Here is a 27,964-nt window from a genome sequence, read left to right on the forward strand (position 1 = left end):
GGTACCACACGTCATAACTTTAATACTGTGTAATATTTTCTTTTAAAATACAGTCTCTTCTGAGGTAGACAGACCACAACTGCAGAGCATCATCAGACAGGAGATAAATATGCCCATGTACAACATACAGCAAAATGAGGTAGAAATGGGTTACAACTGAGAGAGGATCCCAACCCAATGTTAGCAGAGGGAGTGGAGGGCCAGCGTGCCCTCCCCCACGCTCCATCCCTGGATTCTTTGGTATGCCCCCCAACATTGCTAGGGCTAGACCCGCCCTGCCATCCTGCCCCATGCTCATGAGGTAGGTGCTGCAGCTGGGGGCTGTCTTCTTGTGCAAAGCTTCCAAGCCTGGGAACAGAAAGAACCCAGCAAAGGAAGTGTGGGGACCCTAGCGATTGGCCCATGAAACTCCTACCCAGCCCCCTAGTGGTGCTGCTGTTTGAAGGGACAGCTGGGTTCCCAACCCCACTTCCCTGCCCTGGTATCCCCACCCCCACCCCCAGACCTGAGAGAACTCCCTACTCTATGCCCCACCCAGGACCACCTGCAGCATCACTCTGGGCCACTTGCTTTGAGGCATCAAGTCCTGTACTTGGTTGGCTGGCTCCAGAGAGTGGCTTGGAGAGAACGAACATGAAGGGGACACAGCAGATCTCCTGTCCACCCTCCTCCTCGGCTCACACCTGCCCTCAGCACCCTGTCCCCCCCCCCCGCCCTCCCTCCCCACCCACCAGGTCTCCCACAGCATCCTCAGTATCCAGAAAGTGAAGGGATCTAGGAGCTGTAGAGGCAAGCGGGGGTGGGGTGGGGTGGGGTGGGGGGTGGGGGGAACGGGCGGCTAAGGTGGGACAAAGATGGGGGAGGGGGTCCCTTCTTGCACCAAAGATTGTGAAATGGCCTGAGGGGAGAAGGAGCAGGAGGGATGTGGTTTGCAGAGAAGGGCTCTGGACTAGCATCACAGGAAAACAACCCAGTTCCCTCCAGGCCCTCCAGGTCTAGCTAGACCCAGCACTCCATGGGGACAAGTAGACATCCCCACACAAAGACACAGAACCCTTTCCAGGGCACTGCTCTGCCTTGTCACAGGTGGCCTGGCTCCTAGTAGTCAATATTGTGCCCAGCCAGACTTGTGGCCAGACCATGTTCATGCCTGAGGAAATCCTCTTAGCTTTTTATTGAGCATCTCTGACAGAACCTGCTTTCAGTCAGATGGCCTGAGAACCTTCTGCCTGGGTCACCTCTAAGGCAGGAAATGGACAAGAGTACCCCAACTCTCTGGAAGGTTCGCAGACCACTGGAAGCTGAGGACTGGGGCCCAGGAGGAGAATGGCAAGAAAGCGGCAAGCCCCTTCCTCTGGGGCCTGTGACCCATCCTCACCTCTTGCTTGCAAGTTGGTCCTGGGGAGGAAGCCCTTAGATACATTCTGTTTCTATCCCTGGAACAGCAGTTTGGGGCTTGCTCATGTCTGGTCTTCCTCATTAGCCTCAAATCTCTCTGGTCTGGGAGAATCTGCTCCCCAAGGGACGGGGCTGAGGGCAACAGAAGAGCAGCCAAACTCTAACATTCTTTCTGAGGTCAGTTTCTTCCTGAGTTGTCAAAATAAAACGAAAAACAGCAAATCCTACACATCTTACAAAAATAAGAGGCCTAAAATATTAAGCAACCTACATTTCTGGGACTTCCCCTCAAAAAAAAAAAAATTTGAACAAACCAAAAGGCAAAACAAAAGCCTTCTTTGGGTGGTTTTTATCCTTGTCCCACCCCTAAGACCCCAAGATTTCAGGTGGGTAGGATACAGAGGAGGCTTGGGGCTCCCTGCTCCACCTTTCTCAGCCTCCAGGCCAGAAGAACTTCCGCCAAGAGTTGCTGCAGTGTGAATGAAAACAATGAGGAAGGGTGGGTTAAAGCACAGGGTCCGGGAGACACTGGGCGACAGAGACAGAAGCACAGAGGGTGATAGATGGGGACCGGAAGGAGGAGCTGAAAAGAAACGGGGACGGCATGGGGAGGGGTCAGTGACAAAACCCTGAGGAGAAAAGGAAGCCAATACTGAGAAAGAAGAATGGGAAAGGAGGGTGTGGCCCAGAGGACAAGAGACAGAGGTTAAGGAGAGAGAGCAGGAGTTCCTTAGGCCCTGATGCCAACTCATGTCGGATGTGCTGGGTCTGCGGGGCAGAGATGGCGAACTTCCCGTCCACGATAAATAGGAAAAACCTGAGTACACCGGCGCTTACGGCATCGATCTGCCTGGCAGAAGCATTTTCCTTCCCATTAAAAAAAAAAAAATCCACCGGGAGAGCCCTCCCTCTCCCGCCCCACATTCATCACTCCTTTGGCCAAAGACATCCCCACCCAAGGCAGAGTTGGCCTCCTCTGCCACCCTCAGTGTCCGGAGCCATACATTTTGTCCCACTCAACTAATGAGTCCAGCTCCTTGGGAGGAGCCCGAGGGCCCACCTTGGCTAGAGCAGCCTCCACTTCTTTGTAGGAGAGGGGCCTCTGCAGTCCGGAGAGGCCCGCCTCGGCTGCTGCCTGCTGGCACAACTGCCCCAGCTCGCCCCCAGAGAAGCCCTGGGTGCCCTGCACCAGGGCGGCCAGCTCCCGCTCACTCAGAACACAGCCCTGCTGAGCCAGCGCCCTCTGCAGGATCTGCCCGCGCGCCGCGCCGTCCGGCAGCGCCACGTAGAAGCGCAGCGCGAATCGCCGCCGGGTGGCCTCGTCCAGGGCCGCCGGCCGCGAGGTGGTACCCACCACCAGCACGCCGTCGGCGCGCGCGCCGCAGCCACCGTCCAGGCAGGTCAGCAGAGGCGCCCGCAGCGACGCGCCGTCGTCCCGCGCTGGCAGCAGCGCGTCCAGCTCGCTGATGAGCAGCACCGCGGGCGGGCGGCAGCGCGCAGCCGCAAAGGCCGCCTGCAGGAGGCGCGCGCCCTCGACGGCACCAGAGGTCGCCAGGCCCGCTCCGCGCAGGCGCAGCAGAGTGGCACCCAGTCGGGTGGCGAGGCAGCGCCCCAGCAGCGCCTTGCCGCAGCCGCGGGGCCCGAAGAACAGCACGGTCCGCGGCGGGCGCGCGCTGCCGGGACAGGCGGGCGGCCTCAGCAAGGGCCACAGCAGCTCCTCCTCCAGCGCCGCCTTGAGCGCGCCCTGGCCCGCCACGTCTGCCCACTGCACAGGGGGTCCGCAGTCCACCATCTTGCTGCTCACCAGCTCCAGCGTTCCCGGGTCCACGCCCTTGGCGGGCTCCCCGGACGGCTCCGCGAATCCTCCGTGCGCGGCTGGGACCCGCTCCGCAAACTTGTCAAAGGGCTCCAGCTGCGGGGCGTAGGCGGGGGAGCCCAGCACTTTGAGAGAACCGCCGCCGCCGTACTTGCCGGTCCCATCCTCTGTGGTTCCGGGTGGCTTCGCGCGGAACCCGTTGCCCCGACACTCGGCGTCGTCCGCGGCGGGATAGGCGGCACCGTCGGCCGCGGGGGCCTTGGCGGGCTCGTACGCGTACTTGCGGTAGCGGGCCTCCGCGCCCTCGTCCACCGCCTTGCGCTTCAGCGACACGCCCTCGGCGGCCCCGGGGAAGCCGTAGGGCGCGGGCCGGGGTGGCGCGGGCGCGGGCGCGGGCAGGGGCGTGGGCGCCGCTAGCCCGGAGGGCAAGTAGGGCGCGGGCGGCGCGGCGGGCGGCGGGAGCGCCCCGTAGCCGGGCTGCGCCGCGTAGCCCGCCGCCGGGTAGTTGTAGAGTGGCGCGGAGGGCCCGTAGCCGGGTGGCGGCGCTGGCTGCAGGAGCGCGGCCGGGGGCGGCGGGGCGAGCGCTGCACTTGTCTGCGCGCAGTAGCCGGACGCCAGGTACCCGCCTCCGTAGCCCGCCGCGTACTCGGTGGCAGCCGACGGGCCCCCGCACGCGTTGCCCGTGTAGAGAGGCTCGGTTAGGTTCCCTGCTACCACCGGGGAGCCGCCGAGACCCGCGGAGCCACCTGCGCCGGCCGGCTTGGCTCCGGGGAGGCCTTCGTGGAGTGAGGCTAGAGGGTAAGGTGGCTCCGGCCCGGGCCAGGGCTCCGGGTCCGCTTTGGCACCGTTGAGGAAGGCGGCGTCACCGTAGCTGCCCAGGCCAGGGCGCTCGTAGGGTGAGTCCAGGACCCCAGAGTACTTCTCCGCGTATCTCTTGAGGAGGTTGGAGGCTGTGAGGGCGGAAATGTCGTCGTGTGCCCAAGCGTAGTGGCAGCGCTGGCGACCCCCTGGAGGCAGCTCCAACTTGTGGGCCGGTGACGGGGTGGTGGAGGAGACATCCAGGTGCTGCTCTGGCCACTGGTTGAGGGGCTGGGCGTGTTCCGGTGTCCAGTGCATCTTCAACAGAGCTGCAGGCAAGAAGAGCAACTGCTGGTCAGATCCTGGCAGTGGCTCTAGAGACCCACTGACAGGTTGATTAGCCGATGACCGGCCACCCTCCCACCCGCTGGACCTAGGACTTGTTTTTTTAGAAATAGTTTGTTTTACACCAAGAGGAACGCGAAATACCACAGTCAACCTTCTCTCCCGGCAACTTATCCTGACCACACTAGCTATGCCCCTCCACAGACCTGATGGAGGGGAGGGCCAGAGCCAAGCATTTGAGCCTCGCCCATGACAGATACTTGCTGTGCGTTCACTATGTGCCGGCCAACTGCAGGGTGTTAAGGTTTGTAAAGATTAGTGTAGCCTGTCCAGAGCTGCTGGATAGGAAGGAGGTCCAACAAGTTGACATTCCTACTCTTCACCTTGGCGCTCCCTGAGATCCAAAGTCCACCATGGGCCTTGGAGTTGTGATCATGCCCATCGACCCTGAAAACCGCAGTGGCTAGCCCAGCAACACTGGTTTCCTTGCCATTTGATTTCTTCCGGCCTTTGCCTAAAGCAGCGTTCTCAACCTGCAGGTCACGACCCCCCCCCCAAATATTTACATTATCCATAACGGTAGCAAAATTAGAGTCAACTATATTTAGGTTTGTAGCATTAGGAAGGTTGAGAACCACTGGCCTAAAGAAACTAGAACCCAATCGAATGCTGTTTGTAAAGATGGTGGCATGTTATTTGGGATAGACAGGTAGGTGAGATGGTATGGAGCACGCGGGTCATGTCGGGTGCATCACAGGGCTGGTAAAGTAAGTACCTGACACTTCTCATGCTCAAGGACCTGGGTTCTATCACCGGAGCAGTTAAAGTGAACCCCAGTTTGTTCCGAGCTTCCCAGTCACCAAATGAAGAGGGAGATGTGATCAGACTCACTTCGCAAAACACCGTTACTCAAAGGGAGCAAAACTGTTTATGGTGTGGGGATCCTAGAGCCAGTCTGTGAGATATCACTGTGTCTCTGTACCACGAAGAGAAAAAATGTCCTCAGGCTGTTCGCTACAGTCTCCTCTAGCACTGTCAATGCACCTGTCCTGAACCAGTGAGATCCAGGGCCCGAGAAATAGCACCAGCCTAACCCAAGGACAAAATGCCAAAGACTACATGAGCCCATGGCATACCCGGACGGTTTTACACTGATTACTTCTCAGGTCCAAGCTTCCGACGAAACTGTGTTGGTGTGCGCATATTTTGCTGCACTGGGGATTGAACCCACAGCCTCCTACGTGCCAAGTAAACACTACCAAGCTTTACCTCTAGCTTCTTGGCAAAACAGTATAGAGTAAATTCTACTTGTTCCAGGGGCTGGTGATTTAGCTCAGTGGTAGAGCGCTTAAGGCCCTGGGTTCCGTCCCCAGCTAAAAAAAAAAAAAGAAAGAAAGAAAGAAAGAAAAAATTCTACTTGTTCCACTAGGCATGGAATTAGGTCAAAAAGTATCAAATGGTTTAGCCACCGAGAAGTTCAGAAAGCAACATCCTTTGTGAAGTAAGAAAATAGAGGTACAAGCCTCCAGCCCTGGGGCTCTTGAGAGCATGACACTCCTGGCTAAGGACTCACCAAAGAACTGATGTCTTTATAGCACACGTTAAAGGGTTACATGGAGCAGTGCATCCAGGATGGCGGGAATTGCACATCCAGAATAGCAGGGGTAGTCAGATGCAGCTGTATTTGCCCCCATTCCTTGCACTTGGGAGCCCAAGCTCTGGTAATTTAACACCAGCCTCAACTGCACTGAGCAAAGCAAACCACGGCCTGCTCCCTTAGGACACTCTACTGCCACCTGCTGGAGACATCACAATCTACAGAGCTAGATGGGCTCCTGTATAGTGGGTGCCTACAGAACTAACCACTGGGATCCTATAGAGAGGACCAAGAGATGTGGCTTCTGGAGTCGTGACAGGGTGCACGAGTGCAGGCTTGAAGTGTTTTCTCTGGTTCTGCACACCCAGCCATACTGGCAGTGGCCACACACAGCGATGTGGCTGTGCCGTGACTAAGGGCAGAAGACAGTCTCGGAAAGTGAAACCTGTCACGTGTTCACCTTCTTCTATATCAACCGTGTAGCCAAAGACCTGATGGTCCACATAGAAGGCATTAGCGAAGGCGCTGGCATTTAGAAGGAAGGTAAGCTCTGGAAGGTTCCAACAGCCAGACACGTGACATGAAGGACGTGTTTTCAGGCTCTCAGCTCTCGCTGAGGGGTTTTCAAAGATGAGAGCCATCCCCTGGTGTCAAAGGAGCAGTTTACCGGGACATCAGGCGACAAGTGATCCAGTGACAGGGTCACAGGAAGTAGCATCAGTTACATCAATGCAAATGTGTCACTACATCAAGCCCAGGCTCCACCCCCAGTTATGGTTACCTGTGTTGTGGTTCAAAGCAAAGACATGTGACCTTGAGGATCATGTCTCCCTGCAGGAGAAGTAAGGCATAATAAAGACCCAGGCCTGAGCTCATCCCCACAAGCTTTCAACTACCTTGTCGTTAGGGTAGTGTCTCTTCTGTCAGTCAAGCCTTGGCTCCAGCAATGCTCACCTAAATCCTCCACCAGGCAGCACTGGGAATCGCTCATCAGACTCTGGACCCCGGGGGCCCATTTCCACTTTGACCTGTTCTCCCAGCCTGATTCTCAGTTTCTTCTGCAGGAACCAGCCCTCTTTAGAGGAGAGCCCTGCTCGACATGGCACCTACACTACTCATTCACTGGCTGGTCTCCTCCTCATACACTTCAGGTCACATCCTCTCCACTTCAGCCAGGAAAAAAGAAGGATGAAGCCACTGCTCCTGCTTTCACTTTTATCCGCATCCATACACACCTTGTGACCAAAGCCTGGTGTCCACCCACCTCAGTAGATCCCCATCCTGATCAAGCACAGGATCCGGTCCAACCCCATCAAACTGCTGTGTACCAGCTTCTTTCCCCCTTCTGAGTAAACTCTTCACATCTCCAAGATGACTTCCCCTGACCCTGGGTCCCCACTAACTGCCAGCCTGGCTCTGAACCCCGTCTTTGGAGGATCGCTGTCTACGTGTGGTGACCATGATCTGCTACGTGGCCTTTAGGTTGGCAGGAGCTCTTCTTCCAGCAACTTCTGCTAAGCCGAGTTCTGGAATGTTCCATTTCCCTCAAGCCCAACCTGGGGAAGGACAATCTGACCTGAATCCTAGCACTTAGGGACTGGGTCGAATAAAAGAGGGAGGGAGGGAGGCCGGGCTACAGCACCAGTGTTCAAGTTGAAAATGGTAGCAAAGGAAGCCTGGAGACACACCAGAAGGCAGGAGTATGTGCAGTGTTAGGTCCACGTGCACTCAGAAGTGCCCAGGTCGGGCTGGAGAGATGGCTCAGTGGTTAAGAGCACCGACTGCTCGTCCAGAGGTCCTGAGTTCAAATCCCAGCAACCACATGGTGGCTCACAACCATCTGTAATGGGATCTGATGCCCTCTTCTGGTGTGTCTGAAAACAGCTACAGTGTACTTGTATACAAAATAAATAAATAAATCTTTAAAAAAAAAAAAGTGCCCAGGTCTAGCAAGAGCACCTGCGAGTGCACACAACACACTGAAGAGTGGACCCAGGTCCGTCCACACAGGCCACACTTCATCCATACTTCAGTATGGGTGGAGATCTGTAATTCTCTGCCCCCTGCCAGCCCTTAACACTTCCACACAGCCACCAGCCCTCCTGCATCCCTTCCAACTCATCCTCTATCCTATAGTCCCTAGGTCAGCGGAGCCGGGGGGGGGGGGTGAGGGAAGACACAGGGCTTGGGAAAGACAGAAGCTTAGAGTCAGAAGCATGTGTTAGAGCCAGATTCAGACCCTTACAGGGGACCCTGAGCAGAATATCTAACCTTACAGAACCTGTTTCTCTGGGTTCTATACATATATAGCATAATATACATGGGCATAATATACAGCAGGCAGAGGGATTAGGGATTTAAAGTGACCTGTGAAATTCAGTACAAGCTACACATCCCAAGTAGTGCCTTCTGGCTGAGTGCTGAACAGGTCCCTTGACCTGGGTGGGTGGGGGTTGAGGGAGGGGAGCAAGGGGCTGGCTAGACGCCTTCCTGCTCTGACAGGACAGGATGGCCCTCATGCCACCTCATAGACCCCTGCTCTGTGCTTCACCCACATGAGGCAGAAGTACAGTACATCTCCAAGATCACAAAGCTGGTCCCCAACAGGCAGGAGTCAAAACTGTGCTTCTGGACATCTCCCTGAAAAACCTGTCTCCAAGCCCTTTGTCCTTCAGCCCGAGATTGTCACAATGCTATAGTACCAGCTCATCTGTCCCTGGCCTAGGGAAATGGCTTCGATATGTTCCTGTAGACATAGCTATCTCCCAGTGCTGTGGGTTTGCTCTTCAGACCTCATGGAGAAATTTGTATCCCCATGGCCAAACAGCCCTGAAAAGGCTGTTCCTTTCTCTGTGGATATGCTGTCCCACAACTGCAGGTGGCCCAGGGCTGGAAAACAGTTCCTTTTTTATTTTGTGGTCTGCCCTACTGGCTGGTAGCTGGGACTCTGGAGAAAGCACCCTCAGCACCCTCTCTCCATACAGGGGTGGGGGTGTTTGTGTGTGTGTGTGTGTGTGTGTGTGTGTGTGTGTGTGTGTGTGTGTAGTGTTCCCTGCCTGGTTTGCCCAGAGTACAACAGAGCAATCAGTGGTTACAGAATTACTGAATAGAATAAAGTTTCTCCTACAGTCCCACTTCTCATTGTAAGGAAGTCCAAGATTGCACAACAGTGATTTTTTTTTCCCCCTGTGGTCCCCGGTGCACCAACACCCACAACTTCCATGGTCCTGCACTGCCTTCCCGCTGTCTTGCTGCCAAAGGTGCCCTACCCATCTCTGTGCGCCAGGCGGGGCTTGAGGTTTGATACTCCACTTCTAAGCCCCAGCAAACTCCACATTGCCACTGTCCTAACTTTACAGTCTTTGTCAAGAACTATTGGCTCCATGGGAAGAGCCAAACATTTCACTGAAATCCTACAGGACTTCTTAAAAAATTAAGTTATGCAATCTGGACAGGGTGGGATAGGGACAAAGAGCACCACTGGGCCAGCACCCCTCTCTATTCCCACGAGCCCCTAAGACCTCAGAAATTCTAGGATTCCAGATTCCATTACCCACTGCTGGAGGCAGGCGGGTGGGAAAGGGGGGCACGGTAGAGAAGGGGCATCTGGACACCACTCAACCGTGGAGGAGGAGGGCTGATGCCCCCTTCTGGGCAAGCCTCCTCCAGCTCTATTATCTTGCCCTGGAACAAAAGGGCTGAGAGGAGAATCCCATTGTGGGGCCTCTGCATGGAGATCTCGTTAATCTATTCACCGAGGCTCCCACAGGCCTTTTGTCATGAGCTTTTGTCTACTGCTTACAACTCATGGGGGGTAGGGGGGCGTTCCACAGCCCCTGGCAGATCCTGAACAGACCTCACTCCTCTGGACCCTGCCCCTCATGCCAACCCCCCAGCTATTGAAAAAGAGAGACGGTAACGGGGAGACAGGGAGGACTGGACACTTAGCCCAGTCCTTACAATTATCACACGGTAAACTCTTGCCCCAGTTCCAGGACAGAGAACAGACCCCAGCATGGCAGGATCCTCCTGCTTGGGGGCATACTGCGGGCCTGGTACAGGGCCTAGTATGGATGGAGCTCAACGCATGTCTAGGAATTAGAAGTCGTTACCGGGAAAGTGACCGTGCCCATATTGACTAAACATAGTCTTCTCCCTTTCGACATTTTGGTGTGCTCTCAGGGCATCAATCGTCACAAGGTGGCCAGTGACAGGTAGGATGGGGTCAGAATGTGGCCCAAGTTCACAGCCTTTATCCTCTGAGTGTGGTCAGGAAGGAAGGGAGGAGACCCAGGAGGGAGAGGAACAGGGCTGTATCAGCCAAAATGCATTAGAGTTAGGAGGTGCAATGCAAAGGTTGGGCAGTGCACGCTGCTGCTGTCTGCCTGCGGCATTTGAAAACTCAGCGTTCTCCACAAACGACCATGTGAAGCAGTATGCAGAGCAAGCCTGACTTAAACCTTAGAATGAATGCCTCAAAACAGTCAAATTAAAAGTGAAGCTTCAGGGCCAGGCAATGGTGCCTGCCTTTAATCCCAGCACTCAGGAAGCAGAGGCAGGTAGATCTCAGTGAGTTCAAGGACAGCCTGGTCTACAAAGAAAAACAAACAAAAAACAAGGAAAAAAAGATTTCTTTTCTTTTTAAATCACTATTATTCTTAAAGCTCTGACAACCGTTGATAATTTTGGTATCAGTGGGATTAACAGTCAATTTGTTTGTGGTATGTATGGGTGTTTTGCCTACATGTAGGCCTGTGCACCAACTAGATGCCTGGTGCCCAAGAGGCTAGAAGAGGGTGTTGGGTCCCTTGGGACTAGAGTTACAAATGGTTGTGAGCTGCCATGTTCGTGGCAGGGATCACACCTGGGTCCTATGCAAGAGTACCACCCTTAACTGTGACCTTTCTCTCCAGCTCCTTGATCAGGGGTGTGTGTGTGTGTGTGTGTGTGTGTGTGTGTGTGTGTGTCTGGTGTCTCTGTGTGTATCTGTCTGTGTGTGAGAGTGATTGTGTGTGGGTGTGTGTGTCTGTGTGGTTGTCTCTGTGTGTGTGTCTGTGTGCATGTCTGTGTGTGTGTGTGTCTGTGTGTGTGTGTGTCTGGTGTCTCTGTGTGTGTCTGTGTCTATGTGTGTGTGAGTGATTGTGTCTGTGTGTGTGGTTTTCTCTGTGTGTGTGTGTCTGTGTGCATGTCTCTGTGTGTGTGTGTGTGTGTCTGTGTGTGTGTGTATCTGGTGTCTCTGTGTGTGTCTGTGTCTATGTCTGTGTGTGTGAGTGATTGTGTCTGTGTGTGTGGTTTTCTCTGTGTGTGTGTGTCTGTGTGCATGTCTCTGTGTGTCTGTTTGTGCGCGCGTGCCTGTTTGTGTGTGTGTGTGTGTGTGTGTGTGTGTGTGTGTGAGATGTGTTTTTGTATGGTTATGTGCACATTCACGCAAGCACCAGCAGATGCCAGAAGAGGGCAGGATATCCCCTGGAACTAGAATTACAGGCCACACAACATAGATGCTAGGAACTGAACTTAGGTCCACTGTAAGCGTAGTATATGTTCTTAATGAGACCTTCCTGGTTGGTATTTTTGTTTGTTTGAAAGCAAACAAAGGAAGGGGAGAAGGAGGGAGGCAGAAAAGATTTATTCTGGAAGTTCAGACACAGCCAAGGCTATCTGAGACTGTGCACATCCCCCAGGATGGGTCTGCAAAGAGTGGAGCCTTGACACAGAACCCAGGCCCAAGATGAGAAAAGAAGGAAGAAGTTTGCTAAGCCACAAACAGCATCCACACCAGTCCCCTCCACTACTCCCACTCCACAAATGTAAGTAGACATCTTCAGGGGCTAGAACAACGCTACGGAGGTGTGACCGGCCCTGGGACCTCTTCTCCCAGTACCAGCAAGTTCTATCTGCGCCCACCGCGGCAAGATGCATGAGCCCACTGAGGAGCGAGCGGTGCTCTGAGGGAGCAGGAGATGTGATGCCCTCCCCAACTGCCCTAAATTCACTTGTAGCTCGGAGCCAGAGTAAAGATCATGGGGCTGCAGAGAGGGTGAGGCAGAGAGGTACGAGAAACAAGCACAGGTCTGACAGACGGGAGCAGAGGCGTGGAGGTGGTCGGTCCACAAAGCTCCTCAGCGGACTGATTCTCCATTTGCCTCCACCCAAGATTATCCTCTGTTAATTGTCTGTGAACGACACAGGTCTCTCTGCTGAGGGATGCCAGTCTGACATAAGGATGCAAGCCGCTCTTCCTCCCAGAAGAGATCCAGAGACATCAGCCCTGATCACTCAGAACCACAGCCGGGCTTTTGGCTTGTGGGGCGTCTCACGGCTGCTGTGTGCTCTCTGCTCACTAAATCCTTCAGCTCATCAGAGTCCACGGAGAGCCCCGTTTCCCTCATGCATCCCTCCCTGGTCCTCTTTTGCTAACCCCTTACCTCCTTGGGGAGGCCGGATAAAGACTTCTTGGCCCCAAGAACAGAGGTGGATGGACAGATCGCGGTGTGTGGTCTTCCTCCTGATCCCATTTCCCCAGCCCGCCCCCACTTCCCACAGGGCCAATATCCCCCTCTCCACTCTCCGCTGTGTCTTCATCAGCCCACAATATGCTGTGATTTTTCCCACTGCAGGGGCAAAGCCTAGAATAATCTGACTACATCCTCTGTCTGCTTTTTAAAGCCTTCCCGACACCATCAGCTTGAGAGTTGCCTAAGTTATTATTTCTGATCCCTCTTGTCTCACTTCATCTCTGTGTTTGGGCCCAACGCTCCACTCACCTGCCTCCACACATCTCACTCCACCGACTGTGGTGACTGGACACTAAACCAGCCCGCTTTCTAGGCCCTTATCTCTTCTCTGCCTCTCTAGCTGCACTCCATGCCCATAGCCAACCTCACAGGCTCACAGACCGGGCTCCTCTCTCCATTCAGGTCTTTGGATGATCACAGCCAGGCTCAACAATTCGAGCACCCCTTGTGTATGTGGATGCTACTCAGGCAGAGTTCTGCAGCCTTAGTTTCTTAACTGAGCTCCGCCATGGCTGGCACACGCAGACCGCAGTCCAACAGTTAACTGTCATAATGAACCAAGTCTCGAACTCGACCCTGAGCATCATAGCACATATCCAGGCCATCTGAGCACTTGGAAGGGGGAGAGAGGGGAGTCAGGAGTTCAAAGTCACCCTTAGCTAAGTAATGAGTTTAAAGGCAGCCTTCATGGAACCTTGTCTCCAGACACCAATACCAAAAGCACGGCCCCAGATCAAGCTTCTGGCTACCTACCACCCCACCCTCCATACACCCTCCACCTTCTCCACAGCAGGAGAGAGCAGCTTCCTCCCTCCTGATTGTCCAGGCAGACGGCGCCTCTCACCATCCACTTCTTCACATGTTAGCTGTTAGAACTGTGTACAGAGTGGAAGCAATTCTCAGCACCTCAGGAACACCTCTCACTCACCCCAATTACTTCATGCTCTCTGCTCCCTACTAATCACAGAGGTGCTCTGAAATGTCTGATGTGTTGCCCTTCATCCATTCAAAAGCTTTTTTACTTCTTTACCCAGGTGTGTGTGAGTGAACTTGTGTGCCTGTGTGTGCACATGTGCGTGCAAGTGAGCATGCATGTGTGTAAGCATGCACACATTGCATGTGCATGCAGGTGCGTGTGTGTGCAAGTGAGCACGTGTGCGCAAGTGAACACGTGCGTGTGTGCACGTGTGCGTGCAAGTGAGCATGCATGTGTGTGTGGGGGCTAGAGGTCGATGTTGAAGGTTTTCCTCCGTTGCCTCCCACCTTACTTTTTGGGGCAGCAATATCTCTTGCAGAACCTACAACTGACTGATTTGACTAGGCTAGCCACTGAGCTCCAGGAATCCATACATTTCTGCCTCCTGGCTCTGGGATTACTCCCTGCACTGCTGTGCCTGGCTTTTTTTTTTTTTCCCCTTCTGTGGTGAATAGAACTCTCATGAGTGCATGACTGAGCTATCTCATGAGTCCTTTACCCATAAGTCTCAGATTAGAAGCTGAAATTCTCGTGGCTGAGCAGTCCTGCTAGGTCTGTCTCCGTAGGGATGGGCGGGTGGATCTGATCTTCCACCTCAGCTATCATCCCTGTCACAGTGGGTGCTCCCACCCTGGGCCACCCATTCTCACCCTCATGGCTCTGCTTCACTTCACTGGCCCCTCCTCCTGACGCTCTTGTCAGCTCTTTACCTATAGGCTGCTCTCTCCCCCATGGAACCACTCAGAAGCCCCACGAGAGCCAGTGTCCTTCCATGTTCATCCTGAGCAGCTAAGACGGTGCCCCGCACACAGTCCTTTTTAATGGGGTTTAGAATGGGGGGCGGTGGATGAGTGGGTGGGTAGGGTGAGTGGGGGGTGAGTGGTAGGGTGAGTGGGTGGGTAGATGGATGGGTGATGGAGGGGTGGGTGGGTGAGTGGGTGAGTGGATGGATGGGTAGATGGAGGGGTGGGTGGGTGGATGGCTGCATGGGCACGCAAAGAGGCTCAAAATTGCTTCTGTCTGCATATAAGGAAATGGGGTCTCACTAAGAAGGTAGGATGGCAAGAGAAGCCAGCAAATAGATGGAGAGGGGACTTCGTCCCTGAGAACACCAGAAGAAAGCACTCAGCACCAACTGGACTGGGGCCCAAAGGCACCCATCCCAGTTCCCCAGGACCCACCTTGCCTCCCTCCTTTCTTGCCTTCCTTCAGCTCCCCTCCCACAGTTCTCTGACAGAAGACAAAGCGGGCAACGGAATTCCCATCAAAGGCCAGGGACACATGGCAAAGAGATCAGGGCCCTTGGGACCCTGCTTCCCGGAGGTTGTGAGGCCTCCCCGTCAGCCTGGCTCCTCTCCGGGGCGAGGGTGTGTGGGGTACTGCCCCTGGCCTCCTCATATGTCAAATGCCAAACAGCAGGAGGTCAGCCTGAGCAAAGCTGGCCAAGTGGCCCCCATCTGGGCCATGTGTGCGCACACACGAGCTGGGGGAGGGGGCAGCAGAGAAATCCCTGTCTGTGTCCTCAGTCAGGGTCACAGCCAAGCTGTGACCATCTGTTGTCCTCCTGAGGCCAGGCCAGGGGCCAGCACCCTTGAGTAGCAAACCTTCCACTTTTCCTGGACTGTAGGGTTTGCAAAGACTTCAGTTAGCATCAGTCTTTCCTCTTGGGAAACAGCAATAAGGAGGTACTGATCTCCTATCCTACAGCAGAAGAAATGGGAAGGAGGCAGGGGTTCTCCCAAGCTCAGACATCAAGCAAGACTCAACCCATGCTTCCAGCCCTATCCCTGGCTCAGGATCAAAGTCGCCAGTCAAGACGCCAGGACTAGGCTCCGGAGCCCAGCCACCCACCCATTCACTGGCTACCGCACCGCTCTGCTCCAGTCCACCTCATCTCCTCCTTCAGGAAGCCTTCTCAGACTGGCAGCCCCACAGAAGTGCCCGTGGTCTCTTACATGCAAAGGTCCCTTTCCTACTGTGGCTGTCTGACCCAGGCCAGGGTCACCAGAGGACAGCTCAGCCCCCTACTCTCAAGCGGTCTATAGCTACAGGGAACATAGACAACATTTCCAGGTGAGGAAACTTGACAGACTGCGGAAGGAGCATGATGGGACAGGAAGGGTCATGCTTAGCTACAGCCACAGTGGGGCAGAAATGCCGTCGGCTCCCACCACTTCATGTAAAGTCCCACAGCTTCTAACCCCACACTATCCCAAAAGCAGCCACCAGCCACCAGCCACGGGGTACTATTTACATTTAAACCCATTAAAACTTAATAAAACAAAAATGTAGTCCTGAAACAGCACTGGCTACATTTCAAGCACACAACTGCCATGTGTGGTGGCTCCATAAAGCACGGGACCATGGAAAGTTCTAGATGGGGCTCCTCTCATGGCCTCCAGGGCTCCGCTCTGTAGCCCGCTTTGTGGGAGCCACTCTGGCGGGCCTCAGAATTTGGGCTGTCCCTTTGGCTTCCCTGGTGGCTTTACAGCCAGTCACTCTGGACTCCAGCTTCCCTGAGATGGCCTCAGCCTCACTGGGGTAGCCCCCCTCCCCCAGCCCAGCCAGTCTGGTTCGCCCTGAGAGAGGAGGGGCAGGCCGAAGAGCAGGACACAAGGTAGGAGAGGGCAGTTTGTCATCTGGGCCTCGGGCTGCCTGGTCTTCCCTCCCCCATCAGCTCCTAAGTGCCCCTCCCCCACCCCGCCCACCATCTTCATCCTCATCCAATCCCAAGGACAGATGGGGGTCGACAGAGGGGGAGAAATGTAACCGAGGAGAAAGCTCTGTCAAATGACAACACAGTCCGGGGGTCACAGCTGTGTCCCCTGAGGCCTGGACAGTCCATGCCCAGCCTTGATGTCTGGCCTGGTCTGAAGTGGATCTCTGCAAAGGGAGTGAGGGGGTGGGGAGAGACAATGGCAAATCTTAGGGGGAGATAATCTCAGCTGGATTATTCCAACCAATGCAACCCAGGCCCACCACTCAACGTGGTCACGCGCCCACACGCCCACTCACAAACCCTGACCGGGTAGAGATGGAAAGGTAAGACAGGTGGGCTCCCTCATCAGCCGGACCAGGTAAGGAAACTGCTTGTTCTGAGCTTAATCCTTGTTCCAGGCTAGCTGAAGATCCTTTGTCTCTGTCCAGTGGTCTGAGCAGGGTGGACATTCCCCCAACCCCCTCCCTCAAACAGACACACACATGCACACACACGCTCCCACACACACCCCCGCTCACGCACAGCTGCTTTCGCAAACCCCCACCCCCGTGGTCTCTGGCCAATCAGAGCACTGACGAATAAGTCCCACTGTCCAACAGCCCCCAGGGAGTGTATTAGCACATTTGAACCGCTCAACCCTCCACTGACAAAGCCTGGGGCCTGGGGAAGAGGCACAGCAGGAGGATGGGGCCTTTGGGGAGCTAGCTTCCCCCTCTCCTTCCCCCTCCTCCCTCCCAGGAAGAAGCTTCACATTCTGGGGCTCAGAGAAATTTGGGGGCCTCAGCCCCAGGAGTGAATAAGAAACCCATAAAATCCCAATTTACACACTCGCTGATCAAACAGCCCGGCCACAACCCGGGGAGGCTTGGATGACTCCCAGGGCCCCTACCCACCACTCTCAGCCGTCATGAGGAGCCTAAAACTGGACACAAGGGCTCAGGGACCTGCCAGTTCCTCCTGTGATCTGGCTGCCTTTGGGTGTACCTCAGCTAGGTCCCAGCAACCTTCATCCACTTGAAGTCTTTTCTCTGGTACCACCCGCCTGACTTCCAGCCCAGAAGCCCTGTTTCTCCCACCCCCTTTCCCAGCTGCTCCACCCGGCTCTCCCAGGACCATCTCCAGATGCTGTCCCTGCTGAGGAAGGCCCTAAGGCCTGTCCTTCCACTACCCCATCTTACCCTCAGGACAGGGCAATATCCAGAAACACTTGGCTGTATCCTTCCATACACTATCTCCCTGCGTAAGCCGAGGAAAGAGAACCAGACTAGTTCGCACCCCCGGCTCTCCCCTAAAGAAAGCACAAATTATTATAACTCATGCCTGTGTTTGAGTAAGAAAAGTCATCTGGTAAGAGAACTAAATGCTCTTTTAAGTGGCCATCACAATTTCAGACCCCAGGTGATCAGCCAGGGACCTCAGAGGGGGCTCACCCGAGCTGACCTGTGTGCGCACGCACCTCTTGCCTGCTGGAGATGGAATAAAGGAATGGCCCAATGTGTTTCCTGGATTTAAAAGAAAAAAAAAAGTGAGTCCTGGGGCTGGGAACGGCTTGGAGGGCTGCATGGCCCAGCCCACCTGGGTCCCAAGGAAGTTGCAGGGAAGACCGAGGATAGCCCAGTGTGCTTCCCAAATGCTAAATGGAACACACACATACACTCGCACGCACAAACACACACACATACACACACACACACTCACCCCATCCAGAAATCCCAAGGACAGATGGAACCGGCAGAAGTCATTGCATACTCTTCCGTAGCCACCATAGGAAGGATGAGGTGTACGCCCATTCTACAGCAGGACAGGCCTCTCTTTGCACCTCCCTGTTGTTACCCGCTGGCTCGGAGTCCTGACCTAGTACAGTTTAGACCCATGATGGACCCGAGGGAGGCCGACCAGAAGAGTGACCACAGCTAGGGATCTCTCAGGCCATTCCAGCAAGCCTAGAACACTGTGGGCCGGCTGTGGGAGAGGGATCGCCGACCTCCTTCCTGCCCATGGCCTATCTGTTCAGAGTGAGCACAGGCCGTGGCATTGGCCCATGAGATGAATGACAAGTCTGGATCTCTGATCTCTCCTCCAACGTGAACTGGTAGGGAGGGCTGAGTGACTGAGGGCTTCAGGCGCTTTCAAAACGGGCTGGTGGGAGCTAAGGCTGACCAGGCAGCAGGCAGGGGCTGGGGTAGGGGCAGGAGCAGGGGCAGATTTGAATCAGCTACTCTAGCGTCTGTTCCATGCTCCAGCCTGGGAGAGCCCTGGGAAAAAAAGAGCTTTCCCAGCCGGAAAACAAACAAGCAAACAAAACAAAAACTAGAAAACCAAAACCCAGATCTGAAGGGCGACTCTGGAGAAAGGGCCAACTTAGGAGCTGTGTGCTGGCCCTAGGAGAGCACAGTCAGGTCTCATTGATCTGTGGACCTGGACAGCCCCTGAAAACATAGGGCTTCACAGGCTATCCCAGCCAGCCCCTGGCCCCTCCAGTCTACATCCCGGGACATTTTTCACCAGCGTCTCCTCTGTCCACATGGAACCCCAGGGCCCTCTGTCACAGTGAAACTGCCCTAGCAAGATTCTCTGCTTGTTTCCGGTCCCTGCTGAGAGTCCACTGCCCAGGTCTAGCCCTCCACTTTTTCACTAACCCTGAAGAGCCAAGGGCCCAGGTGAAAATCTACAGGGCCTGCCAGGGTGTCCCGAGGCCTTGGATACCACACCAGCCAGGAAAACGTTCCACCCTCTCCCTCCAGAGTCACCTAAGACTGTCACTACCCAGGAGCCACAGCCTGTATCATAAGGCACCTAGTTCCACTGACATTCTCTAAAACTGTCCCCTCTAGCTGGTGCCACACTGAGCCCTCAGTCTCTGCTCCCCAGCCCTTCTGTCAGCACAGAGTGCGAAAGCCAGCCCAGACAAGGAACAGGCAGAATCACTCTCTTAAAGTGGCTCCAGTTAGGAGGTGAATCCCTTCTTCTGACCAGCCTCCTGCTTGTCATCTCACCCCTGCAGTCACAGCAGTCTACCCTTCGTCTGTGTTTCCTCTGCCAGGCTTCTGTCTGTCCAGCCCCTCTGCCCTGAACACCTTCCTCCAGTCTGCACTGAGGGACTTCCAACCTGTTGTTCCACTTTGACTCCGAGGCCATCCCCCGCTCCCTGCTCCACTGTCCCACCAACCATTTAGATGCTTATTGACTGAAAATGGCTGTCAATCATTAAACCAAGCTCCCCTCCCTGGTCAACACCCTTGTGCATGAATCTCGCTAGACCAAGATCCATGTCCAAGCACCCCTTGCCAATTTCTCCCATGCCCACACTTCATCCCCCATCAACTCTCCAGATGTCCCCAGATACAGACGATGTGTATGAGGGGAACCAAGGCCTTAGGGCTGTAGGCTGGTCCATATTGCTTTATAACAAGTCCTGTTTCAGGACAGCGGCCTTCTGGAGCTTCAGGCTCTACATCCTCAGGTTCAAACAACCACCCAGCAGGAGCATTCCAGAGAAAACACTCACAGCCTGCACTGAGCCTATTCCTGCAACTGCTCTTGGGAGAGATGCTTTGGGTTTTCCTCTGAATACTCAAGGACCTATAGTCGAACCCTGTGCTGATCCACCTCAGATCAACTGCCCCTTGGGGTTCAGTTCCTCCCCCTTCCCGCACAGAGAGCCATACAGGCCTGCTTGGAGGGTTGTCCGGGACCTGTGGGGAAGACGAACACTAAGGAGGGAAACTGTCACCTGCTGCTAGGTTGATCTGGGGTCTTTGGGACTTGGTTGTTGGGTGGGCAGGGAGAGAAGGAACTGTTAGGGTACTTGGCCAGATTTAAGCCATAGGCCCTATGCACAACTGGGAAGTCTGTGACCTGTTCTCAAAAAAATACTTTTCATTGTACAAATAAGGTTGTGTTTGTCTACAGAGGAAGAGTAGCGCCTGAAAACTGGCCTCCTAATCTCAGAGGTCCTGGAACACAAGACTCAGGCCAGGAGCCCAGAGTCTCCTTCGAAGCTCGGTACTTCCCCTCCACTCAACCAGACCTAGGAGCAAGTTGCCTTGAGTTGGGGTGGGAGGCCTCCAAAAGGCTTAAAGTCTGGTTGATCCTTTTGCCCTGGCCCCAAACTTGCCCCCATTCCTGCATATGGTGCGGGATGAGAGACGAGAGACACACCCTCAAAGTGCCTGCCTGACCAAAGGTGAGAAAACAGGCCCAGGCAGCCCACCTCCAAATCTCCGGGCAGGCAGCCCTCCCAGCCTCTCCTCAGCCCTGGGGTGCTGAGCTCACTCACTCAGCTATGCAGCCAGGCCGGTCCACCTGGGTGTTGAGTGGGAAGGGCTGTCCTCAAGGAGATGGCTTTCACAGCTGCAGGGCCACCGGAACAGAGAGAGCAGGAGAAACTGGGGGAGGACACTAAGCAAAGACTGAGCAGCCACGGACATCCCTCTGCTTGCTCTGGTGGGTTCTCAGCACACGACTACACACTTCAATATGCCTGGTTTTCATAAGAATACAAGGATGGTCTTCCCTTGTAACAGATAAGGATATCAAGGATATAGATTTCCCTTGTCTAAGTCATCAGGCTGGAAGGGGGAGGGGGACAAAGGGATATCATTCATTTAACAGTTAAAAAGATAGGAATATCTCTTGATTCCTCCATACTAATTGGCCTCCGTCACCATTTGTAGGGTTCCCTAAAACCTCCTCCCATCTAGCCTAGCCCAGAGCTCAACACCCTGTAAAGTCACTCTTGTGTCCAGCCCTGAGGACCTCTGTCCTCCATGTTAACTCCAGATAGTGATTTGAGTCACTGTCACACTCAAGAGAAAGCGACCAACATTTATCACCCCTTGGCAAACAGCAAAAGTTCCACGAAAGGCTTCTGGCCTCAGGGAAGGCAAACTGAGGGAAGGTTCTAGAAACCTGGAGATACCGTGCTCCCCGCCCACAGGGACACTCCACATCCAGCTGGAGCTATCCCGTCCTCTGGGAAGCTCTCCTGCAGTTCTCACATGGGTGGGTGCCTGCTTGATGCCTAATGGGTCCCAAGCTGAACTCAGGACTCCCTCAGCCCCAGCAACCCAGCCCCATGTTTCTCAGGGGGAGACTGGGGACCTAAACCTCAGGCCTGAAGAGGGTGGGACAGTAGGAATACAAGAGACCATCCCCACAGGATATAGTCTGCCTGCAAAGGAAGCTCTTCTGGAGAAAGGGCCTAGAGCTTTAAGTCTGAGCTCCTTGCTATAAAACTCAGGGTGAAGCTGGATCTGATGGCCCATATTTCACTTGGGAAACTAAGGTAGAATTGCTGGAAATCCGAGGTCAGCCTAGGCTACACAGTAAGACCCTGTCTTTAAAGTAAGGAAAATTAATTTTAAAAAATTTTTGAGAGGCATAGACAAAGACAAAGAAACAAGACAGATATCCCGTCCCTTAAAGGAGTGGTTGAGCCATGAAGCCTCTGCCCTCACAAACGGATTCCTGTCCTGTCCGGCCAAGACATAAATCAGCAGTAGAGTGCCCATCTGCCAAGTATTAGGTCCCAGGATCAAGGCCCAGCCCTACTTCCCACAAAAGGAATGGGGTCTAAGCTAGAGGCTGACACCTTTAATCCCAGCACGTATAAGGCAGAGGCGGACAGATCTCTGTGAGTTCAAGACAGCCAGGGCTACGTAGTAAGACGTTGGATCCAAATAGCATTAGCGGAATGGACAGTTAACCCTAGCAAGCTCTCTCTGTCTCAGCCAAATGCCCGTGTGCCCTTCCGCCATGCGATGACCAGTACAAGGACCCTTGCCAGAGGCCCAGTGCGCTTGAATTTCTTAACCACGAGATGTTTAAATCTCATGGAAAACCCCCTAGCTTCTGGTAATTCCGAGAAGCAAAGCCATCTATGAACTGCTGCTGTATCTCAGTGGAGCAAGGCAGAAGAGGCTGTTTCTCCTAGTGGTCAGGGGTCCCTAGAAAGCTTGCCTGACCCCAACAGACATCTTCCAGGTGGGGATGGAGTCATAGCATGTGGGGAGGGGAGGGTCGTTGGGAAGTGCACAGTAACCACTAGGTTTCCCCCCACCCATGACCTCAGGGAACACCTCCCCAGACTCTTGAGCATCCAAGGGTCAAAACGGATTCTGAGCTTCAGGAAGACAAGCGCTAAGTGACCCTTGTTCCAGTTGCCTGCTGATTCCCAAGGACAAGCCCCTTCCCAGGATTCCTGTAATAGCAGTTAGCCTTCCTCCCAGACTCTCCCCAAACCGCCTTGTACAGTTCTGAGTGGCCACATCCTCAGAGGTTCTATTCTACTCGGACATGTTGGGACCAAAGCCTGTCTTTGTCTCTTTGCTGGTCCCCAGCATCTTGTAAGTTCCTTGAACGTGACACCACATAAAAACAATGGGTGGGCATTGGATGAATAGCCACCTTGAGCATGACCTCCAACCACATAGCAACCACTTTTCATGTTAGAGGCCTGTGGTAGGCAACACTGGAGCTGGCACCCCCTCTCCCCAGGGACTGGCAAGATGGTTCAGTGGGTAAGGGTGCTTACTGTCAAGCCTGACAATTCAAGTTCCACCCTTGGGAAGAGAACCAATTCCTCGAGCTGTCTCCTGACTTCCGCACATGTGCAGAGACACATATACACAATCAATCAATCAATCAATCAATCAATCAATCAATAAGTGTGAAAGGGGTTTTGAGAGAGATTAACTCTGGCGCCAAGTATGAAAACCTAGTTGATGTAAGAGAAATCTCGGGGAGCACAGACAACGATCTCAGGAGCAGGACTGAGATCCGCACACAGGACAAGCGGCCGTGTATTGCTGGGTCACCACAGGAGGTAGGGATCCACCCAGGGGTCAAACAGTGAACGGTGGTGTCTTTCTTGTGTCAATGACTCATCTTGTCACTGGTCTAGGTGTGCCAGGCACTGAATGGGACAGAGGAAGGCAGGCTCTCCTGCTTGCATGAATCCTGAGCCCTGTTCTTTATCCTGATGCTGCCTGGGAGTCCAGGACTACATAATATAAACTAGGCTTAGTGGTGTGGAGATAGAACCCAGCGATGGAGGGCCCACCTAGCGTGCGCAAGCCCCCCACCCTCCTCCGAATTCAAGCTACAGTACTGCAATAAGTAACGGGATGAAACAGGGTGAGTGCAGGCTCAACTCTTCACTGTGACCTCCTGCCCACCTCTGGCTAACAGGTGAATTCTAAAGCTGTCTACGGAAGGCAGCAAGGCACCGACTGCACCACTGCAGTGTTTTCTTGGCGTGGCAAGCCAGGGGAATGTCCCCTTCACAGCAATCGCAGCCCTACCGACTGGGACATTCAAGAACACCAGACCCTTGATCCCCGCTCCTTCACTTCTCCCGAGATGCTCAGCACCTTCCTCAGCTCACTTCCCAAGCAGAGCTTAGCGCTTCCAAGCCACACATCGGAAGGGGGAGCAGCCCAACCTTGACCTGGGCAGTGTGAAAGCTGTGTCAGCAGCTGCTAGTGTGCTTGGCAGGCAGCTCATGCCAGCGACACCCTGCAGCTCATACGGTCCCCCTGCTGTGGGATGAGCACCCAGCGAGGTCAGAAGACCTTGGCTGTCCTCAGAACCTCAGAGGGACTGAGCCAGGGCTTCTGGAAATACGCCTTATGGGCTTCAGGGGCTCAATAGCCCTTAAAGGAGAGTGCAGAGTACTATGGTGTCAGCCTGTGACAGTGCACTTTTCTGGGGACACTTTCGTTTCTGCAGGTTCTGTAAGTCAAAACCCACAGTTTGTTGTTTTGCCCTAGTGGCTCAGAATCCAACCCAAAGCCCAGCCATGGTTGGTGGTGGCTCATGCCTTTAATCTTAACACTCAAGAGGCAGAGGCAGGCAGATCTCTGAGTTCGAGGCTAACCTGGTCTACTGAGAGAGTTCCAAGACAGCCAAGCTACACGGAGAAACCGTATCTTGAAGAGGAAAAAAAAAAAGAGAATCCAACCCAAGACCTTGTACACTCTAGCCAAATCCATTACTACTGAGCTAACGTCCAGCCCTCACATTAGACTCCAGTTATGTGTACTTAAACATAAGCCCTCCTCGCCCACTCTGCAACTCACGCTGACTCTGCCATGGCTCCAGGAAACACAGATTTCTAGTTTTACTCCTGGGTGTGGTGGGGTCACCATATGTATGCTGTAGCACTGAGCTACACCCGACCCTTTTAATTGTTGGTGACAGTGGCTGGATTTGAGGCAAGGTCTCCCTCTGCGGCCCAGGCTGATATGTAACTCAGTGTGTGAGTCCCTGCCCCAGACTAGCTTTCAACATGGGGTAATTCCGCCTCAGCCTGTTTAGTGCTGGGATTACAGGGGTGAGTCCTCACACCCAATTTTACAGTGGCTCTCTTTCTTTCATGCAGGGAAAACCTTGGAGATCAGTGTCCCACAGCTTGAAGAATCACTCTACCTTACTAGCCCTCTAGTTCCCAGGAGGCAGCGGGGTCAACAAGGACTAAGACTGCAGGGGACAGTGGCTCACCCTTTCCTCTCTGACTTCTGCCCACTGGTGCCAGGAGCCATCAAGGCAACAGACCACAGGTATGCCAGGCCTTGGTCACCTTCCAGTATGTAGCCCTGGGAACTTCCTGAGCCAGCCTCCTGTGGAGCATGGTTTTCATTAAATAAGGTGATGAAGAAGTCATTAAATGCCAAATCGAGAAGAGGCAAAATTTTGCTAGAGGGGTTAGGGGAGGAGAGGGTAACCAACCAATCTGTCCCCTGACCTCCTTCATGACCAGTGGTGGGGGAGGGGAGGAGGCAAGGCTCCTCGGGACCCAGAGCTGCAGCAGTAGGAACTAGTGGTGGGGAGTTGGGGGTGTCTCAGGCCAGATAATAAGCAATTGTTAATGTGATCCATATGGGTCCTGACTGGCCTCTCTGTTTAACAGGATGATAATGGGGGGGGGGAGTGCTGGTCTGTGGGGAAGGAAAGGAGCAAAGTCCTCCCTGGACTTGGAGGGTGGGGAGGATCCTCAAGGAGGAGGGGAGAAAGAAAGGAGGGGCTGAGCAACTCAGGGGGCTCCACCACCCAGGAGGGCAGAACTCCTGTCCAACGGGACTGGATTCCAGGTTTTGCGGACCACCCGTTCAAAGTCTTCTTCACCAAGCTCCTTCTCCTCACCCTACCAACATTTATGGGTACCCAAACGGTACAAAGTACACCGTGAGGCGGGTGCGGGTGTATGTAGGCTGGCCTTCTGGAGGCAGAGCCTCATTTGGACCCAGCCACAATGAAAAAGAGATACAGGTGCAGTCACTGAGAGACCATGGAGGGAGGGAGGGGCAAGTAACAAAACTGGGGACTCTGGGGAGGCTACCCAGGGGGATCTGTGGCATCCTAGCTGGGCCTTGAAGAATGAGGAGGTTGTGGCAAGACTGGGACAATGGAGAAGGCATTTGGCTGAAGGAACAGCAGGAGCAAAGGCAGAGAGGCGTGAAATTGCGTGGAGAGCCCGGGATTCAGCAATAAAGCTGCGGCCAGGCAGGGGAGGGGAGGGACTCTGGGTTCATAAAAAGCTGTAGCCATGGATGACCAGAAGGGAGGCAGGAACGGACTCTGGAACACCACGCTGGGGCCTGGGTTCCTCTCTCCTGCCTTCCCCTTCCCTGCCTTGATCTGGAATTGTCTGATTCAGTGACCCTCCTTCTGGCCACTGTCTTCCCCAGAGCCAAAAAATATGCAGGCCCTTGGAGGCCCACCGCATTCCTGGTCCCTCTCCTACTCCTAGGGACATTGAGAAGGAACAACTCCAATCCTGACTTTCAGCTAAATTCGCGTTGGCCCAAAAGGCCTTCCCTCAGCAGATAGTACAGCAAGGGCGTGAAGGTCGCTTTCTGGATGCTCCGGGCACCAATGGAATCAAGTAGGAATAAATGAAATGGTGCTAAATGTGGGTAAGGGCGATTTACGAGGCCTGTCACACCGCCTTCCCCGGCCATCCAAGCAAGACCCTCCCCTTTCTTTGGGCGACTGGAGAAAGTCCCGCCCCGCCCCCCTGCACACAGCTCAGGGTGGTCGAAAAAACCCGCTCTCGGATCCTGGAGCATTGCAGATCTGTACCCCTATTGCACCCCGTTACGGCTGTCGCTGGGGGCGGGACTAAAACTCAGAGAAGGGCGGTCACACCCTGCCTAAGGGTGCTGGGGGGGTGGGGTGGGGACGGGAGGTTCCGGAAGGGCGCCTAGGGGTTTCGGATGGGATTCTGGCAGGGTCCAAAACTACCCCGTGCAGTCAGAGGTCTTTGGACTGCAGCATCTCCTGGCCCACTCCAAATACTGGGTGGCTCCAGGGGAGGTGTCAAACCCCGGGAACCGAAAAGCTCCTAGACTGTAACCCTAAAGTTGGGAGGGGAGCAGATCCCCAACTCCTAGCTACTGGACTGAAAGCAAGAGCCCGCTCAGCCTCTACTGCCCGTGCGGACAACACAAACATTCTTCCGTCCTCTATTCTCCTCCAAATTAGGTATCCATGGAGACAGGGCCGGCAGCCTGACAGCCCCACGGCCTAATCCTGATTTAGTGACCGTTCCTTTAACAGCCCACCCACCCGCCCACCCACCCCTGCACTCCGGGCCGCAGCGGGGCGCAGGCTCCAGGCTGCTTTCGCTCTCCTCGGCGCTGAATGCTCACAGGCCTTCAACCAGCAGGAACCACTGGACCAGAGAGGTCCGGGAGGAAGCCAACATCTATTAAGCTCTTACTGTGTGCCCAACAGTCTACAGGGGACCCTCTACCAAGGGTCTGGAAGTGGGAATCTCTGCATAGACCAGAAGGCTCTAGGAGTGGGGAAGTTTAAGGGGCTCTCGCAAGAGCCGAGAACTCCGAGGGGCTCCGGGTAACTAATGGCCCACGGGTGAAAGTAAGCGTAGCTTTGTGCAACACCCCAACTCTGGGCTGGGACTGCTGTCCCGGGCTGAGGAGAAACGAAAGGCGTGTGCGTTAGGGGCTCAGGGACCGAAATGGCCTCAGTCTCCTGTCACTGCCCCGTCACGATGCTGGGGAATCTCCAGGCCAGTAACCCAGACCCCACCCCCTCCCGCACACACAGGGGCCGCTGGACAAAGACCTGACGGAGTGGGAGGGGCCTGCGGACCGACCCTCGGGCTCAGGCCGCCGGATCCTTCTGGGACCCGAACCCGCAAATCATGGCTCCCTCTCCCCAAGCCCGCAGACTCCCCAGAGCCCGCCGCTCGCTAACACCACCTCCTCGGCTCCAGATTGGGCGGTGGAGGGGGTGCCCATCGGCGGCTGAGGGGCGATCTCATTGCTGGTCGCCCCCTTCCTCCGGGGAAATGACCCTGGACTCCCACGCACCCTCTCGGGTCTCTCCCGGCCTTGCCCTCCGACCTCCGCCTAGTTGTACCCCCTGCCCCTCAGCCCCCGCCCTCCCCGGGCCTCGCACGGCCCCGCGCCCGCGGACAAAGCTCTGGACATCGGACCGCACAGTCGCCACCCCCTGACCCCCGGCCGGCCCCCGCTCTCCCGTGCCTGCCCCCTCCCAGGCCTGCGACGCGTACCTCGGCATCCCGGCCGGGTCCTAGGTGAGTGTGCGCGGCCTGGGGGGGCGTCCGGCCCAGGGACCGGGGCGGGAGCGCGGGCCGGGGGCGACGGGCCAGGGCTGGGGGTCAGCGGCGCTCACCATCCTGGGGCCGCTGCTGCTGCGGCCGCCGCGGCCGGGAGCGGGACTGGGCAGTGGGGGTGGCCGGACAAGGGGCGGCCCAGGCTCCCCCCGCAGGCAGGACCCCCACCCCGCCTACCCTCGCCCGCCCCCAGCGCCC

The 27,964-nt window shown here is 55.1% G+C and overlaps 1 protein-coding gene across 1 annotated transcript; it reads right to left on the reverse strand.

Annotated features, from left to right (window-relative positions):
• Nucleotides 1-2: 2 nt before the first annotated feature.
• On the reverse strand, nucleotides 3-27,873 carry Fignl2 (fidgetin-like 2). The gene is given in 2 exon segments (NM_001401883.1): nucleotides 3-4,341; nucleotides 27,704-27,873. A coding segment is annotated over 1 exon segment (1,947 nt). The 5' UTR covers nucleotides 4,331-4,341; nucleotides 27,704-27,873; the 3' UTR covers nucleotides 3-2,383.
• Between the last annotated feature and the right edge of the window lie 91 nt (nucleotides 27,874-27,964).

Source organism: Rattus norvegicus, chromosome 7, assembly GCF_021556685.1.
Source record: "Rattus norvegicus strain SHRSP/BbbUtx chromosome 7, alternate assembly SHRSP_T2T, whole genome shotgun sequence".
NCBI lineage: Eukaryota > Metazoa > Chordata > Mammalia > Rodentia > Muridae > Rattus > Rattus norvegicus.